This window comes from Pan troglodytes, chromosome 5 (assembly GCF_028858775.2).
Source record: "Pan troglodytes isolate AG18354 chromosome 5, NHGRI_mPanTro3-v2.0_pri, whole genome shotgun sequence".
Classification (NCBI taxonomy): Eukaryota; Metazoa; Chordata; class Mammalia; order Primates; family Hominidae; genus Pan; species Pan troglodytes.
In genome coordinates this window covers 5,785,508-5,798,634 of record NC_072403.2, presented here as the reverse complement: position 1 = coordinate 5,798,634, position 13,127 = coordinate 5,785,508, and the positions used below count along the sequence as shown (strand labels likewise).

The 13,127-nt window shown below is 34.6% G+C and overlaps 1 protein-coding gene across 1 annotated transcript in view; it reads left to right on the top strand.

The window, feature by feature from the left end:
* LOC129144193 (MAM and LDL-receptor class A domain-containing protein 1-like) overlaps positions 1-11,418 on the top strand; it is a 42,155-nt gene extending 30,737 nt beyond the window's left edge. Inside the window, exons 7-8 of the mRNA XM_054685559.2 lie at positions 1,757-1,930; positions 11,169-11,418. Of these exons, the coding sequence (XP_054541534.1) occupies positions 1,757-1,930; positions 11,169-11,384 (390 nt within the window). The 3' untranslated portion in view covers positions 11,385-11,418. The remainder of the gene's footprint in view (positions 1-1,756; positions 1,931-11,168) is intronic.
* Positions 11,419-13,127: the final 1,709 nt, after the last annotated feature.

The following is a 13,127-nucleotide window of genomic DNA, read 5'->3' as shown; positions in this document are numbered from 1 at the left end:
TATTAAAATAACTTCACACTGGTGATGTACTGAGTGACAGTTTGACAGCTCAAAATTCTGATGGGACATGCATATCTCTTGTACAACTAGGTTTAAAGCTCTGTTTTGCATATTTACAAGCTTGGGACATAGTGAAACTTACAGCAGGGATCTAAAATGTAATCGCAGTTGAGAAACATGAATCCTCTCTTTCCATGGAATTTAATTAAACATTTCCATTATTTTTGTTTCTAACTCACCTGTCAAGGTGTGAATTAAGGTAAGCACAGTAATAAAATCTGAAATGAAATAAACAATCAGAATTTTTAAATCAGGTGATCACAATTAAGTAGACATTGATAAAGATGTGTACCAAATAGATGCTTGGTGTTTTAAAATGAACAATTTTTTTTAAAAAGCATTTAAAACATTTTTTTTGGTCAACATTCATCATTGGAATTGGGTCCCAACAGTGAAATACATGGCTTGCCTATATATACACTAGTATCTGTCCATGTATCAGTATAAAAGCACAATGGTGAATGGGAAAACATTTTTAAAAAAGAATTTAAAATATAATGAACCTGAAAAAATGTCACTGAATCTAAAGAGAAGTATTCCACTTTTGTGGGACCTCATCTTTAAATGTTGGGTTTTTCTTTAAAACATACAGCCTTAGGACCTGTTATATGATAATGAGAAGAAGCAAAAAAATTTGACTTCAGCGTACCTGAACTTGTTTTAATGGAGGTTTTGTGGACATATTTTACAGAATGAATCATCCAGAAAACATTGAGGGAATTAATTTTTGCCTCACACAGCTCCAGGTACTTAGAAAGTGGTCAGTAAATATTGGTTGAATCAATAACAGTACGCAATTTCATGTTAGGCCTACTGCTATCAGCACCTGGCATAATCCTCTCTATTCTCTTCACTATGCAGTTAAGCCATCAAACCTTTAGATTGTGTCATTATTGATGGTGAATAGGAAGTGAAATGATTAAGCCTCCCTACCCTCAAAGAATGTTGTCTTACTTGGCTCAATTATTGATGAACAGTATCCTGTGAGCTTCCCCGTTATTTGTTAATGCTACCACAGAGACTAAATTGATATAAAGTATTAATTACAGTTTTGAAAACTAACCTAAGAAAATAATTTTTAAGGAAAGTTTTTCTTGTTTGAAACATCAAGTTTGTATAGTAATACTTGATTTTGTAACGTTGAGTCTCAACGTGTACCTCTCATATTTGTAAGAAGCCAGAGAGAAGGATTCTGGAAACTTCCATGGAAACAGTGGTACTGCCCATGACTGGGTTACACATCTGGGGGAAAGGAGAATTGAGAAGATTATATTTAACACAGAAGTTGTTTGGAATATATATATATATATATATATAAAATTTTGTTGTTGTTGTTGTTGTTGTTTGTTGTTGTTGTTTTGTTTTGTTTTGTTTTTTGAGATGGAGTCTCGCTCTTGTTGCCCAGGCTGGAGTGCAATGGCGTGATCTCAGCTCACTGCGACCTCCCCGCCTTCTGGGTTCAAGCGATTCTTCTACCTCAGCCTTCCGAATAGCTGGGATTACATGCATGCACTACCACACCCGGCTAATTTTTTTGTATTATTAGTAGAGATGGTGTTTCATGCCTGTAATCCCAGCACTTTGGGAGGCCGAGGCAGGCAGATCACCTGAGGTCAGGAATATTTCAAATTATAGGAAAAACTACCAGAGACAGGTCAATGGAATATTTATATCATTGAAAACATGTTTTCAACAGGTGCAGTTTTGGTATCATTTGTCTCAACATTCAAATCTCTCAGTTTTTACAAGAACGTCTCTAGATGGAAACTTGCAAAAGCAAGGCAAAATAATCAGATTCTCCGAATCTCAGTGGAGCCATGCAAAAATTGATCTCATTGCAGAAGCGGGAGAATCTACTCTACCTTTTCAGGTAAGCACATACAAAATTAATACAACTCAACAGAAGACACTTATTTAATGCTAATCCTTTCAGATAACAATATAACACACATAGCTCATACCTTTTCAGGTGAGCACATATGAAATTAATACAATGCAACAGAAGACACTTATTTAATGCTAATCCTTTCAGATAACAAAATAACACACGCAGCTCATGAATTTATTCAACATTAATGAAGCAAACACATTCAGAGATCAAACACATGATCTGTGATGAGTAGAGAGGTTGTTTTGACTATGCACTTAAGACATGTGTAGAATAGTAGCAAAAATGGAGATAAGAAATGAATAAGATGGCAGAGAGAAGAGTAACTTAAAATCATTTCTAAGTGAAGACATTGGATTATATGATGTAGTGAAAAAAGTCTGACGTGGGCTGTAATATTTTAATCCTATTGCCTCACTTTCTGCTGCCTGGTAACATTGAGAATGTTATCCACCTTTGGGAACTGGAGGACATTATACAAAGTGAAATAAGCCAGGCACAGAAGGACAAATATGGCAGGTTCTCACTCATGTGTGGGAACTAAAAAGTTGATCTCATGGAGGTAGAGAGGAGAATGGTGGTTACTAGAGGCTGAGTAAGGTGGGGAGGAGGAGGTTAAGAAGGGAGGTTTGTTAATGGTTAAAAAATGTAGTTAGTTAGATAGAAGAAATAAGCTGTAGTGTTTGATAGCACAGTAGGGCAATTATAACAAGTTATTGTGTATTTCAAAATATTTAGGGGATAAGATTTGGAGCGTTCCCAACACAAAGAAATGAGAAGTGTGTGAGGAGATGGTATCCCAATTACCTTTATTTGATAGTGACACATTATATGCATGTATCAAAATATCACATTTACCCCATAAATATGTACAACTACTATGTATTAATAAAATATAATAATAAAATAAGGCAATTGTATCTTGTCAAATGGGTGTTCTAATTTCTACCTTCCTGTATATAAGTCTTCTGGATGACATTTGAAAAGAGCTATTTTGGAATCTAGATTGGATGGAGTGGAATATGGTGGAAAGCACACTGTTTTGGAGTCAGTGGTCTGAGTTTTAGTCTCTGCTCTGCTCATTGGTTGCTAAGTGACTGTGTAAATATTGTCTTTGTGCATCAAATTTCCTAATGTGTGAAAACCAGTGATGATAAAAGCAATACTCCAGGGGAGTCTGAATATTAAAGATAATATAGCTAAAATGGCAGCCATGAACATGGGCTCTGGAAACTTGGGTTCAAGTTAAAGGGTTGGGGGTGGTGGCTCATGCCTGTAATCCCAGCGCTTTGGGAGGCTGAGGCGGGTGGATCACGAGATCAGGAGATCGAGACCATCCTGAGTAACACGGTGAAACCCCACCTCTACAAAAAATACAAAAAATTAGCCGGGCATGGTGGCACGTGCTTGTAGTCCCAGCTACTCTGGAGGCTGAGGCAGGAGAAGCACTTGAACCTGGGAGGTGGAAGTTGCAGTGAGCCGACATGGCGCCACTGCACTGCAGACTGGGCAACAGAGTGAGACTCCATCTTAAAAAAACAAAAACAAAAAAGTGTATGATTATAGGGAAGTTACCGAAGCCCTCTATGCCTCTTTCATTAGTGGGGTGTGAGGATAATAGTTGGGGATTTAAGGTCATCTCATCCTCATTTCTGAATAAATTGAGATAAATATAGAGGTTAAACAGGTAGAGAATACATATTTTGGAGCAGATGGCTTTAGAATGTAGAGTCACTTATTTAAAATAATGCTTGATCTTAGAATAAATAGAATTACCCAGAGGACAATTGACTGTGCTGGAGAAATATAGAGCTCATACTCTAGGTGAAGTCTCTTACCTTTAGCCAGAGATAATATCAGTGTGCATGCCTCCTGAGGACAGGCTGGCTCCCAATAGTGGGTGTTGAATGGGAGAAGAGGATGAATCGAGCTCCCCCAGGTTACTCTTCTAACTTCACAGTCAGGTAAATCTTCCTCCTCCCACGGAGTGAGGGGTAAGTAACAGCAATGTTACTACAGTGAACCACCTCCCCATGAAAGCAGGAAGACTAGGGCATAAGCATCAACTGTAATCAATTACTGTTCTCTACTTTATACAGTTATTGTGAGGATTATATGGTGTATACTTGTAAAGCACATGGAAGCAAATCTGGCACAATCACAGAATTCAGCTGTTGTTATTGCTGTAGTTATTCCTTGGATATTGTCTGGAAATAGTAGACACTCAATAAATCTTAGTGTTCTCTGTTTTATAAAGGGAATTCCCGTTTGATCAGAACTCTAGGCTTGATCATTAAAGGCTTATTTACTCAGTGAAGGTCCCCAACGTCCCTTCTCAAAGATCAATTTATTCTATTCTCATATTTAATGGACAAAGACAACATGAATACTAGCAGCTCTTAATTGGGAAGCATTTGACACAAAGGCTGGTCATGGAATCATTTTGGTGTCAATCTCCATTGCAAGGAGCAGGGCAATGAAATCAGAACAATTTGATCTTTTGCCTCCTGCATTTATATTCTATAGAAAAATGTTTTCATTCGGTTTGCTTTTAGTTAGAATGAAACTCACCAAGAAGATCGTTCAGAGTTTGTCATTAATTGACATATTGAGAAGAAAATAGAATGTTCTTTCTAGCAGTAAGTAATTTAGAAATATGAGTTGAAACACATGCCATTTCTGTCTACAGCTGGAAGCTCTCATGGACCCATCAGCATTACTGAAGAGTTTCAGTGAATGCAATTTTTGTTTTCTCTTTAATGTTCTCCTTTTTGGATATAGTAATGGTTTTGCATTGCAGTGCAAATGGAGACTATCCCTTATTATCTGGGGGCATATTAACTAGTTTGTAGATGGGCAGTGGTTTGGTTAGATTCTGTGATTTGGCTGCAATGGATGTGTGAGGGTTTCTAACCCAGCCCTGCTCCTTCCTCTCCCTTCATCTCCCTGCTGGTGGCTCAGCACCTTGTGTTGCTTTTTCTCTCCAATCAACCTCAATGCTGAGTTCTTTCGAGGCCTCGGTCACATTGAATTCACCCCAGAGAAGCTAAGACTTTTCCTCTGTGCCTCCCCACTTAATCTGCCTATGAGTCGGCTACAGCACACATTTATTTTGGAAACTACAGATGAGTAAAAGAAAAATAAGAAAAAAAATCCCCTCACATTTCACTCTCAAGAAGCCCATGACAGCCCTATAATATCCAATCAGCAATTTAGAAAATTAAGTTTGGAAAGCAATAAGCATTTTAAAAATGAGTTTAGAGGCAAAACCCAAGCTGCCCTGAACCACTGTGAGGCCTTTAGGCAGCTGATTTCATGATAGGTTTGATTAAACAGTGCTGCCCCCAATCTCCCAGAGGGTGTCATGTAATAAACACTCTCGGTGTTATGTTACCATTCTCAGCTCTGAGCTATTCACATTTCAAAACTCATCTGGCCCCAAAGACTTTAGATAAGGAACTGTGGACTTGCATTGATGTTCTGCTGTGAATCAGTCTGGATTTTATACATACACAATATATAAAAATAGATACACTTGCACAGATACATACATGGTAATATTTAATCCATGAGTATTGCATATATTTACTATTAAATATTTCTAACTAGTAGTTAAAACAGAGAGAAACAAATACCTAAATACAGCTCAGGATTAACTAATGTTAACATTTTGTTTGCTTATAATGTTAAAGTTTGTTTGCTTATGAAGATGCAACTTTTGTCTTCCTTGTATCTCTCTCCATCCCATTTCTTATCCTCTGCAGAAAAAAAAAGATGCTAATATTATGCTGGCTTTAACCTGATTTCTCTGAGTGTATTTTTAAAGATATGAAAATATACATGAGGATTCTAGCTAGGTACAGTTCTACTTTGTTCTTTTATCGACAACAAATGAAAAAGATATTCTACCTACAAATAGTTAATCTAGCTTTTTAAGTATTCAAATATTTAAAGTTTGTCTTCTTGGATATAGGCTAGGATTTAAGATTAGTAGCATGAATCATTTAAGGGTGACCTTAGTCATTGTCTAGCTTTCAGTTCCACGTGACTAAGCTCTGAACATATTTATACAGTACAGTGTAATCCAGTCCAAATATTGGAAAGAAGAAAGACATCAAATCACGTGACCTCTGTGTTCCCTTTTAGCCATGAAATTCTGATTCAGTGTGGTTCTTTTGATGTCAATTGTAGACAGTATAACAGAATACAGATTGCTTTGGGTTTCATAGCAAATAAGCACCCCTAGTTAGGTAGGGCATTTGCTCTTCCTGCTGGCAAAGAATTAGGTTTACTGTTTTCTCTGTAAGAACAGCAAATTAATGACATTTCAATATTCCCTCTATTTCTTGTGAGAGTTTATTGGAAAAATTTAGGTCAAAGAGTTAATAGTATTTTTCAAATCTGTTTTAACTTGGCCTGCTCACTTGCTATGTTCAGCTTTTCACACAAATAGGTTCTTTTAATATTTCTTTTCCCCCCAACTGTTGTGCTGTTTTAGTATCTCAAGGTGGCACTTTTTCTGAGTAGTCCATTGATTTCAAGTTGCTGTACTTTCTTCGAGCTTCCCATTAAAATGTAATTGTATCATATTTTAGATTTCATTTTGAAATGAACCTTTTGTGAAATTTCACACAATGATGGATACCATGTTCTCTCTTTATCGGAGTCAATGATATAAATCAATAACAATTTCCTGACATTATTTGACGATTCAGTGAAGGGTAAGATTCATAACACAAAAGTAAAAGGTGATCGAGTCTCCATAAAGTTGCTGTGTCCTTGGCCTGCTTAATCTAGAGCTGCATGAAATCTTGTTTCTCCAGACAGCCCTATTCTGCAGCATCCACTAAAGCCCAGATATCTCTTTATTTCATTAGAGAGATGCAGGATAGTATAATCATTAATGGCTCAGCTTACATATTTTTCTTACTTGATATGTGACATTCAACCAATTACTTCTATTCTCTAATCTTCTGTTTCTTTCACCTTAAAATAAGACGAAAATAGCATCATCTTCACAGGATTAAAACAAGTGAATGTGACTGGCATATAGTAAGTGCTAAATAAAATGTGGCTGCTGCTCTTATTATTGATACCATCATCATTCTTCAAAAATTAATATATTCCTACTACTCTCTACTCCTTCTTACTATATCTCTATTTTCTCTTGGATTCATATTCATTTTTTGCTCCTGTTATTTTTTTTGAAAACAAGATTTCTATGTTAATTGCGTATTTGTCTGGAAAAGCACCTGAGTTTTGCACTTGTAAAAAGTAATCACTTGATTATGAACATTTATGAATTTTTGTGGTTCCTAAAAGCAAGAAATTATTTTGTTCATAGAAGGAATAATATAATTGAATAAAACAAAAATCAACAAGATCCCAAAAAACAGTTTTAGAAGAGTGAGTCATCTAATTCAATTTAAAATGTAAATTATTCAATTACCTTGAGAATCTTATCAAATGAGGTTTTCACTCTTCCTCCATCTGTGGTTGAAACAGCTCTTCTGAGTGACCTCTTTCTCACTTACTGATTACCAATTGATGCTGACTGTAGTTCCGAAAGGGAATTGGTCACAACGTTTTATATATATATATATATATATACATACATATATATATGTATATATATACATACATATATATATATGTATATATATACATACATATATATATGTATATATATACACACACAAACACACATATATATACACACACACATATATATGTGGCTATGTGTGTATATAAATACACACACATATATGTGTGTATATATATACACACATATATATGTGTGTATGTGTGTATATATACATATATACACGTATATATGTATATATACGTGTATATACGTATATATATCATATAATATATGATATATATACACATATATGTGATATATATATCATATATACATATATGTATATGTATATATCAGTTTGGTTATATATACATATATACACATATATACACATATATACATATATACACGTATATACGTATATATATGATATATATCATAATATATGATATATACATATATGTGATATATATATCATATAATATATGTATATTTACACATATATGTGATATATATATCATATATACATATATGTGTATATATATCAGTTTGGTTATGTATATACATATATACACATACATATATACACATATATACACATATATACATATATATACAAATATATATATGTATATGTATATGTATATGTATATATCAGTTTGGTTAAAACCAGCAATAAAAAATAGGAACAGCCAAGGTGGTTTTGAAACCATGAGATGGTCATTATTTACAGGTGTAACAGACATTTTTTGAAGGAAGTAATTGCTTGTATTTTAAAATTCGTATGATTTTAATTAATGGTAGAATTACAATTTCTAATTGTATAATTATGAATTTAACTATGTAGAAGTAAGCAAGCAAAATATAGATGACCTAATATTATTTTTATTTGGCTTTTGAAGTTGGATTTATCCTTCCATTTTAATATGAATATCTAAAGGAACCTGGTGGGTCCCTTCAGGTAAAATAATGTAACCACATTTTAAAGACTACCTCAGGATTTTACTTCACCTCATCCCAGGGCCCACCCATTCCATTCAAATAATGTGAGCGTGTACCTCTTTAGGAGCATAGAGAAGTGCCTCAAACTGTCGTTTTTTTTTTTCTCCAGTTTTCTCTGAGTAGCACAGACCTTCAAATATGATGGTCAACAAATGCTTGTCTAATGAGTCTGGAGAATTAAACATCTATTTTAATTGACATCAATGCAAGATGTATTATAATAATGAATATAGAAAAACTCTTTCAAAAATTAAGCTGTCCAAAAAAATCACAGTCACTTAATGGTATTAAACACAATATATTTCTAAAGTACAATACTTGTGTATATTTTACCAAGATCCTTCTTCAAAACGTATGTTATTTTCTGCCTCTGGAATGAAGGCTAAATTTCTTAGTTTAACATTCTACAGAAATCATCTCTAATCAGAATCTTAAAAAAATATTATGTACATCACATTAAATATCAAAAATTGCAAATAAAGCAACAGTCCCTGCTGACCACCCTCATCACCCACCATAGATTTTATCTTGAGTATCTTTAGATACCAGTTTATTTTTACTTCCAGTCCATTTTCTATTTACTTAATATGTATAAATGTACCACATATACTTGGAAATCTAAACCATTGTATGTTTTCAGCCTAAGTAATATTATACTATAATATTTTTCTGTAACTTAATTTTTTTACTCCAAAACACATGTTGAATTTCTTTCCATAATGACACATGGAGATAGATATTATTTTTAACTGGTATAGTATTTCTCACTATTGATTGATTCATTCACATGTAAGTTCTTTCCTGTCATTTGTCATCAAAACCAGCACTGAAATAAACATTCCTGCACAAGCCTTCATGTGTATACCTTTGAGTGTCTCACTAGGATAAATGCCAAGAAATTAACTCAATTTTTATAGTCTATGCAATTTTTCTTTTTAACAAATGCTATCTAGTTTCTCTCCAATTGAGCTGTACCAACTCATGGAATTTTCCTCTCCATCTATTATCTGATTAATTTGTTGTTCTCTTAAAATCTTATACTCCGTTAACACCCATCAACATTTTCTAAACACACCATACACTTTCTCATCTCTGTGTTTTTGCTGCGATTGCTGCCTCAGTTTCTCGAGGTAAAATGTTTTGCCCAACAAAATTTGGAATCATGGAGGCTTACTATTACTTCTTCTCCACCAAATCTTTTCCCAAACTCTCATTATTGGCAGAAATAATGAAGTGTCTTCTTTGAGCCTCCTAGGATCTTATACTTATTTCTTATACAGCATTTATGATGTAGGGTAGTGAATGTATCATACGAAGTGTAGGAGAGGAAAAGTAATACCATTTCCTCACTCATCACAAGGGACATGGCTGGAACCCCTATAACAAAAGAGAGGTTAAAAAGAAAAAATAACAAATTTATTAACATTTTAAGTGACATAGGGGCCTTCAAAAACAAAGGCCTGAAGACCAGGGAAAACTCTCTATGTTTATGCTTAAGTTGAACAATGAATGGACAATCATGAAGAAATACAAATGGACAGAAAGAATATGATCTCATTGTAAAAACTTGGAGAGAACTCAGCAAAGATCTTTATGGGCCTCTCTGTGTAGTGTTTTTTTCATCCAGGTATAGATAGGGTAGGACACCAGTTAAATGAGGTTCTTATGACCTATTTTGAGGAGAAGTAAGCCAGATAATTCCTTTATGGCTGGCTCTCACAAAGGAAAGAGAGGGGAAGGCAGAGAGGGACTCCAAGGTGCTATATTTTGGGACAGCATGTTCTGACTCCAAGGTGTTGTATTTTGAGATAGCATGTTCTGAGCCCTGGCACAAGTAAATTTAATGATCCTTGAGATTGGAGACCCTCCTTGATAGGATAGAAATGTACCTTCTGTCTGTGTCCTGGACTGGTGGTCCACTATGCAGGTTCATAAGATTCCTGGCATAAATTACTTCTTCCTTTCCCTCCTTTCTCTCTCTCTCTCTCTTTTTTTCTTCTTGGAATAACAACATAATATGAGTAATTAACAAGAAAGAAAACAAATTATATCAGTCATTATTCAGCGTTAGAATAAACTAAAATTAAATAGATGTCTCTGAGTGCTTCAGCATATGAATATTATCAACCACTGTATGTGGTTATTGATGTGTGCTTTACTACAGTGAGTATGTTTCTGTGTATGTATATAATATATATTATGTTTGTATGAATGTATATAATATTTAAATATTTTAATATGGAAATAAATCATTGCCTTCAGCACACTGATTACAAATCAATTCATATCTCAATTAAATTGAGTTGTAAGTCACACAGTTGATTACCCCAAAGAGCTCATTATAAATGCATATGACTCTTAATGGCTCCAATGAGAAGAGAGCCCTTCACTCGTGATGAGTGTTATCACTTTAATTGAAACAAGGTTACCTTTGGCATTAAGGTACATAAGACGCTGTCAAAGCAGTTATGGTTTTATAAATTTAAATTAGGATGTTCTGGTCAGAACAGTTTTCTAAAATTAGATTGGAGAATGGGACAGATGTAAATAGGGTTCCTCTACACAAAGAAATATGATTGTAAGACATTACTTTTGTGATGTGTTTTTAACAGTTTTATCTTTCTGTAATTATAGTTAATTTTGGAAGCTACTGTTTTGTCATCAAATGCTACCGTTGCTCTAGATGACATCAGTGTGTCCCAGGAATGTGAAGTTTCCTATAAATCACTACCAAGGACCAGTACACAAAGCAAGTGTAAGTTTTCCCTTGTCGTTGTTGCTGTTTTAAACATTGAATTAAGCTCTTCTCAGTATCAAAATATAAAATGTATTAGAGTCACGAATACCTAATACAGGGTGTGGATTATATCACCTGTTCTTGAAACCTAAAATATATATATATATATATATATATATATATATTTTAAAAGGTAAACAACTGGTCTAGTCCTTAGGCCTCTCTTGCAGTAATATGGAAAATATTCTATGCTTGCAGCTGAAATTATTGCATCCAAATATTTTAATTATAAATATTATGAAAAAATTATAATTATTTTGCATATTTTAAATACACTTTTATAAATATTCACTTCTCCATTAATTTTATTCAGAACTTCAAATGAGCATGTAATAATATTCATATTTCAGGATCACCCAGGAGTTCAAAAAAAGCAAAAAGGTTGTGTTTGGGAAAGTGATGTAAGGCCAACCAAAATTTAAAACTGTACCTTAAAATTCTGTGTTTCTATTCAAAATTTAATATTTTCAAATCACAGATGGAGTTTGTCTAATTCTTTGACTAAAGTTTTTTGGAGAGAATATCAATTACAGGCCAGAAATGTTGCCATAAAAATGGATCTCATATAGTCAACTATGTATTTTAAAACCTAATCATTATTTAGATTCTGGGATCATGTACACATTGAAAGAATTTACACTATACCTTCAGTTACTTTGTCTTTCTAGTACTAATTGATGTTTCTCTCTGACCACTCCTACCCTCAGATCTCAATGAATCTGACAATATTAAAAATGTTTTCTGAAAAGTGTCACACTTTATTTTTCTTAATCTGTATCTATGGAAAAGATTTGCATATGAAAATCAGACATACTGTATATTCCTAAGTTATATTTACTTAAACAACATATTTAGTGAGTGCAACAGTTGTATTCTTACAGGAGCTGAATGGACTAATCAAGAAAAATTTGGGTCACATGATTCTGGATTGAGACGATTAAAGAACTTTTAATTAAATGTCCTTTATTAAAGATATTTTTCATTCGAGAGAGTGTATGTTTCTGGGTGCTAACTTATATTGGGTTAACGTGTATTTACTTTGTTCAGAATGTGTTTCCTGATGCATAATAGACCATTCTAAGCTCTGCACATGTGTTCATGCAAGTGTGTGTGTGTGTGCATGTGTGCGCGTGTCTGCCTGTGTGTCTGCATATGTGTGTGTGCATGCCTGTGTGTCCGTGTGTGTGCATGCATGTGTGTGTGCGTGTGCATGTGTGTGTGCATGCTTGTCTGTGCACATGTGTGTATGATTCTGATAGACACCGAGGAGTGCAGAGCAGCAGATTTAATGATTCTTTTAAAGATTCATGAGTTTGGCCAGGCGCGGTGGCTCACACCTGCAATCCTAGCACTTTGGGAGGCTCAGCCGGGCGGATCACTTGAGGTCAGGAGTTGAAGACCTGCCTGGCCAACATGGTGAAACCCTGTCTCTACTAAAAATACAAAAAAATTAGCCAGGGCATGGTGGCGGGCACCTGTAGTCCCAGCTACTCGGGAGGCTGAGGCAGGAGAATGGCGTGAACCCAGGAGGCGGAGCTTGCAGTGAGCCGAGATCGCGCCACTGCACTCAAGCCTGGGTGACAGAGCAAGTTTCCTCTCAAAAAAAAAAAAAAAAAAAAAAGATTCACGAGTTTTTAAGGGTTAAACAGGATTACCTTATTTTTGTTGTTTAATTAAAGATTTTCTTTCTCCTAATTAAATACCACATCACCAGAATCATAATAGCTGAAAAGCATTAAAGTTGACATTGAAGAGCATTCTCTTGTAATGTAGTATTTGGAGGTATAGGGGCAGAA